Here is a 6574-nt window from a genome sequence, read left to right as displayed (position 1 = left end):
AAGGCTTGAATTTACCAAACTGTACTAACAATCCTCCTGACCTAGGACCTTATGCACCTGAAATCCAGAGTTACAAATACCTTTAATACATTGATAGCAAAGGTATATTTCCGGGTATTATTAATTCAATGTTATTCAGGTAGGACTTATCGATACAAACAGTTTGAAAGCGCTACAGAGAGAACGTACATAATTTTGAAAAAATCACTTGTACTAAATCATTATCTTCATAGAAACTTAAGTGTGTTCGTTCTGAGAATACACTTGAATTGAAAATAAAATTTCTTCATTCATTTTTGTTGAGAATGTTATTATGATACAACTATGTAATTAATGGAACTTGTGTAAAATGTAAGAATACAGTCAGAAATTAGTAAATAAAACATATGCATGTATATATGTGCTGTTTAACTATATTCACAAACAATGCAGGTCCAGACTCTCAAGCTTAATGATCTCCAGTGTCCAACACCAGCCTCATCACATCACCTAGTAGAAGCACTGTGTTCTATGCCAAACCTGACTGACCTGGAGCTCACTGAAGAGGCATTCACTGAGGAGTTCTACTCTACATTGAAAGCAAAGGCCTCATCCATACAGGTGTGTGTGTCCTAATGTAAATGTCATGAAAAGGGTCATTGAAAAAAGAAAGTGTAGTAATAGTTATATGGTGCACAGTATATACATCTATGTTTTTTTCTCCAAACACCCTTTTTAAAGGCCATTCACTTGGTATATTGGAACAGACATGAAATAAAAGCAATCTACACATGTACTGATTAAGTTGAAATTCAAGTTTGTATAACATTTACATTGTGTTGATCAATAATCACAACCTTTTCCAAGTTTGATCGATATGAAAAATAGGTCATACAGTTTTTTAAGTGTCAAATTTAATAAAGGCTTGAATTTACCAAACTGTACTAACAATCCTCCTGACCTAGGACCTTATGCACCTGAAATCCAGAGTTACAAATACCTTTAATACATTGATAGCAAAGGTATATTTCCGGGTATTATTAATTCAATGTTATTCAGGTAGGACTTATCGATACAAACAGTTTGAAAGCGCTACAGAGAGAACGTACATAATTTTGAAAAAATCACTTGTACTAAATCATTATCTTCATAGAAACTTAAGTGTGTTCGTTCTGAGAATACACTTGAATTGAAAATAAAATTTCTTCATTCATTTTTGTTGAGAATGTTATTATGATACAACTATGTAATTAATGGAACTTGTGTAAAATGTAAGAATACAGTCAGAAATTAGTAAATAAAACATATGCATGTATATATGTGCTGTTTAACTATATTCACAAACAATGCAGGTCCAGACTCTCAAGCTTAATGATCTCCAGTGTCCAACACCAGCCTCATCACATCACCTAGCAGAAGCACTGTCTTCTATGCCAAACCTGACTGACCTGACACTCGCTGGAAAGGCATTCACTGAGGAGTTCTTCTCTACATTGAAAGCAAAGGCCTCATCCATACAGGTGTGTGTGTCCTAATGTAAATGTCATGAAAAGGGTCATTGAAAAAAGAAAGTGTAGTAATAGTTATATGGTGCACAGTATATACATCTATGTTTTTTTCTCCAAACACCCTTTTTAAAGGCCATTCACTTGGTATATTGGAACAGACATGAAATAAAAGCAATCTACACATGTACTGATTAAGTTGAAATTCAAGTTTGTATAACATTTACATTGTGTTGATCAATAATCACAACCTTTTCCAAGTTTGATCGATATGAAAAATAGGTCATACAGTTTTTTAAGTGTCAAATTTAATAAAGGCTTGAATTTACCAAACTGTACTAACAATCCTCCTGACCTAGGACCTTATGCACCTGAAATCCAGAGTTACAAATACCTTTAATACATTGATAGCAAAGGTATATTTCCGGGTATTATTAATTCAATGTTATTCAGGTAGGACTTATCGATACAAACAGTTTGAAAGCGCTACAGAGAGAACGTACATAATTTTGAAAAAATCACTTGTACTAAATCATTATCTTCATAGAAACTTAAGTGTGTTCGTTCTGAGAATACACTTGAATTGAAAATAAAATTTCTTCATTCATTTTTGTTGAGAATGTTATTATGATACAACTATGTAATTAATGGAACTTGTGTAAAATGTAAGAATACAGTCAGAAATTAGTAAATAAAACATATGCATGTATATATGTGCTGTTTAACTATATTCACAAACAATGCAGGTCCAGACTCTCAAGCTTAATGATCTCCAGTGTCCAACACCAGCCTCATCACATCACCTAGCAGAAGCACTGTCTTCTATGCCAAACCTGACTGACCTGACACTCGCTGGAAAGGCATTCACTGAGGAGTTCTTCTCTACATTGAAAGCAAAGGCCTCATCCATACAGGTATGTGTTTCCTAATGTTAATGTTATAGAAACGGCCATTGATAACAGAAAGAGAAGTATTGATTATGTGATGTACATGTATACATGTCTTTTTTAAAATTACAAATACCTTTTTGAATTTTAAATTTATTTACCCAAAATGTCGCAATAATCATGAAATATTGAATGAAAGCAAACTATAGAAGTAGGTATTTAGTTGAAATTCCACTGTGTATGAGATTAATATTATTTTGATCACTCATCAATATCCAACCCTTTCCAACTTCGATAAAGGCTTGAATTTACCAAAACTATACAATAGCCACATCCTCCTGACTTAGCTTTCTTGTGCACATGAAAACAAGAGTTATGAATACCTTCAATATGTTAATAACAAATGCAGATTTCTGGGTATTCTTTATTCCAGTGTTGTTAGGAGTAAGACTTATCAATGCAAACAGATAAAGGATGTTTTATAAAAATATATAACTTGATCATCCTTCTGGTTGAAACTTGAATGTTATTATACAAGAATTGATTTAAAACAAAAATCTATTTAAGTCATCTTAAGGTTAAGAATGTAAATATAAATACAGCTGTGTAATACATACCCTCGGTGATAGATATAAGAATGCAATGAGAAATTAGTTCTAGTAAATAAAACAAATGCATGTATAGATTAGCTGCTTTACTATATTGACAAACAATGCAGGTCCAGACTCTCGAGCTTAATGATGTTAGTTGTTCCACACCAGCCTCATCACACCACCTAGCAGAAGCACTGTGTTCTATGCCAAACCTGACTGACCTTACACTCGTTGGAGAGGCATTCACTGAGGAGTTCTTCTCTACATTGAAAGCAAAGGCATCATCCATACAGGTATGTGTGTCCTAATGTAAATGTCATGGAAAGGGTAATTGAAAGAGAACAATAGCGGTAATAGTTATATGGTGCACATGTTTATCTTTTTTTTTTCTTCTCCAAACACTCCTCTTTTATAAAGGCTATTCACATGGTATATTGTAATAGTCATGAAACATGGAAAGAAAGCAAACTAGACATGTACTGATTCAGTTGAAATTCAAGCGTGTATAAGATTGGCATTGTTTTGATCAATAATCAATATCCAACCTTTTTCTTTTAATCTAAATACCTCAAGTTTCTTTACAAACCTGATATGTTTGCTTATTAATCACAATAAGTTTCGATACTCATCGCTGTTGCAAACCTGAATAAAAATGTGATCGTACTGAAATATTCAAAACTATGAGAGCATGATGAAAAAGACAACAACTTCTCAAAATTATTGTAAAAATGCAGATACATAACCTGGACAAAGAAGTCAATAGTTGTCCAGGAAATGCCACAGAAATAGTATAGGAATAGGCCTGGTGCAAGGTTCTTCCACATGTACTGTTCATCTTGATCCCTATGCTAGAATCCTATCTACTGCCCTCTGCGGTAAAAAGCAGTATAGCAGTGGATTCGAGCGTAGAGATTAGCAGTACCGTATATACCTCTCTTTAGAAATCTAGCCATCTGATTGGTCAAAACTGGAGTCGTGATTTCAACCATTCCCGTTTAGAAACAAACAATGCCAGTAACAGGCAATAGTTCATGAGAGATTTCCAAAAGATTCCAGGTACCAGGAAAATAGTAAAATTTTGATGAGATCCCGTTGGTTTACGTGTTAAAACTTTGTGCGAGTGTGGATACCATACAGTGCCTTTGTCTGTTTTGATGTTTTTACCAATCTTTACTCAAGAAAAGGATTAGGTAACAATTCTTGGTAGATTTTTGTGTCAATTCAGTATATAAATAATATATTGACTGCTTTAATATTCGAGGCCTGGCTGTTTCTATACTGGCTCTCGGGGTCGTTGCATCCTGCCATGACCCCTCATTGCGCCGCCCACCCAGGTGCGCCTCGGGGTCATGGCAGGATGCAACGACCCCTTGAAAGATATTTTAGTACGATCACATATATTTGTTATGGTTTGTTTTGGCACATGTTACAGCTAGTGCAGTGTACTAGCGTTCCTTTTGTGACTAGTCCAAACTTGCCTCGCAACAGTGATAAATAATGAAACTTGTTTTGATTACAAAGTAAATATCAGCCATTCAAAAAAGCATGCAGTGTTTAGAATAAGAAGAAAAAATATTGTCTTAAACAAATTATTTGATCAGAATGTTGTGAAGAAGAATTTATTAGAAAGCCTTTTTGTAATTCCAACATTGATTTTTAGCATGATTCTTACATCCTGAATGAATCAAAATGGTGGCTCGCATATTCCATTTCTACTTTTACATCAGATTTCGACATTTAGAGACATGATATTAGTACAAAGCATTGCCTAACACATATATTATGAACATAATGTCAAATGGGATGATATACCGATCTGTGCTAAGGTACTCATGTGTTGATTTATTTCATTGCTAACAAACGTTACTTTTAAGGGGCTTATTTTTCATCGCCATCCAATTTTGGGAAACTGGTACCTATAATTTTTGGACCAGGGACCCAAGGCTCTTGGGTAGGACTCGGTCCACCTTGTCCCACTTGTTTTCGCTTTCTGTAGGTTGCCCTTTTTTGTTAGTGACCCCCTTTATTTTGAAGGATGCTCCTCTGTTTAATCATTTAGAAAGGCAACATTCAATTCATATTTGTTCATTGTGCTAAACCACAATTTAAGTTAATTTAATTAAAATAGTCCCTTCCGTGGGAGGGGAATCCCTCCACATACACCCCTCCCCCTCATCTATGTGGTATGCAAGCACATGGACAGAAAAGGAGACAGCAAAGAATCACCCAAGGATCAAATGATTAGATTTTAGGGTGAGACGTGAAAAGTCAAATGTTACAGGGCTATGAAGTTGTAAAAATCACATAAATGTATTGATATATAAACACTTTAACCCTAATGAGCCTGGGTATTTTGAGGGTTTCTAATACGGGGAGAGGGGGGGGGGGGGCGGTGGGCATAATGTATTATTGTTTTATATATTTAAACACTCCAACAGATGAGCTACATGGTTTGTTTAATATTAAAAATTAAGTAAAATACATTAATTGTCATGAATATGCAAATTAGCCCATAATAAAAAAAAAACGTTATACTATTTCTTGTGTATGATATAGCACCAGCTCAACTATTTTTCATCTTGTTTTTTTATACTTTTGTTGGATGAACCCAAGATAGGTCTCACTTAGTGGAAAAGCACTGTTAACCTTGTTAACAATGACAAAGATCAACTGATTTTGAAATGATCATTGATACTTCCAGAGGTGAACACACTAGCAAATACAGAAAATGCACATTTTGATTGACATGTGATCAATAATTGTAATTTGACACCCCTACCGTAGGTCCAAATTGCACAAATTTGGAATCACAATGTGCGGGAGACTTGAAAGAAAAAAAAAATTAATTCAAGTGGTAAAGACGCAGCGCGAAAAACTCTGGGGGGGGGGCGGCATTATGGCCCCTTGCCTAATTAGGGTTAAACCAATATTGGCTCACTGTAGTGAAACCAGAAAATAAGAACGCAGGCTCAAGTGTATACAGTTTTAAATCCTGCTTTATTAATGTCCAGGCAAAATATCAAACAAAATAGAATCTATTGGCAATCTTGCCACTCCCTACTGGTACATCTCATCTCTACATGCCATAGTCTATTATACCTCGTGCCAATACACCAGGCACCCTTTTATCCTTTCTTTTGGCATGTTAATCCAGACGCATAGTGCACGAGTACAAAACGTTTGCATCACATAAATAATAGGTACGGTAAAACAATCTACCACCTGACTGCATGCCTGGTTGCTATGTCAGGCAACCAGGTAGCGTCTTATTTTTTTGTAACCAAGCGAGCCCAGATTCCAGTATGAACTCATTTCCATACATCTTGTCAATCTTGTCAATAACAAGCTATGATAGCTTGGAAAGAGGTCACAAACAATTAGACTTTGATTTTTTATTGCTTTGCCTCCTTCAGAGCTGCCAACCATTACGTTTTTGCCGGAATTACTCCGTTTTTTCCCTCAAATTACGGTACTACGTTTATTCTTCATAAAATACGTTTTTTAATATCTTTTTTTTTTTTTTTTTTTTTTTTTACATACCGCACGTCAAACAACTGCCCTAAAATGGTGATTTGATCACAAATTCAATAGAAAACTAATTTTAAAACAT

The 6574-nt window shown here is 34.9% G+C and overlaps 1 protein-coding gene across 1 annotated transcript; it reads left to right on the top strand.

Annotated features, from left to right (window-relative positions):
• The first annotated feature begins 1295 nt into the window (after positions 1 to 1295).
• On the top strand, positions 1296 to 3326 carry LOC105439150. Its single transcript, XM_030978946.1, has 3 exons — positions 1296 to 1499; positions 2231 to 2398; positions 3090 to 3326. Exons 1-3 carry the CDS (start codon positions 1326 to 1328, stop codon positions 3270 to 3272), a joined length of 525 nt encoding a protein of 174 aa, XP_030834806.1. The 5' UTR covers positions 1296 to 1325; the 3' UTR covers positions 3273 to 3326.
• The last annotated feature ends 3248 nt before the right edge of the window (positions 3327 to 6574 follow it).

Source organism: Strongylocentrotus purpuratus, unplaced genomic scaffold (assembly GCF_000002235.5).
Source record: "Strongylocentrotus purpuratus isolate Spur 01 unplaced genomic scaffold, Spur_5.0 spur5_scaffold_1, whole genome shotgun sequence".
In the NCBI taxonomy this organism is placed as follows: domain Eukaryota; kingdom Metazoa; phylum Echinodermata; class Echinoidea; order Camarodonta; family Strongylocentrotidae; genus Strongylocentrotus; species Strongylocentrotus purpuratus.
The sequence above is the reverse complement of the archived record's forward strand: the minus strand, read 5'-3'. Positions and strand labels throughout refer to the sequence as shown.

Bases quoted from the DNA above. Each gene is read 5' to 3' on its own strand.
- LOC105439150 (XM_030978946.1), top strand. From the start codon at position 1,326: ATGCAGGTCCAGACTCTCAAGCTTAATGATCTCCAGTGTCCAACACCA. The intron at 1,500-2,230 runs GTGTGTGTGTCC...CAAACAATGCAG, and splicing joins CAAAGGCCTCATCCATACAG to GTCCAGACTCTCAAGCTTAA. The intron at 2,399-3,089 runs GTATGTGTTTCC...CAAACAATGCAG, and splicing joins CAAAGGCCTCATCCATACAG to GTCCAGACTCTCGAGCTTAA.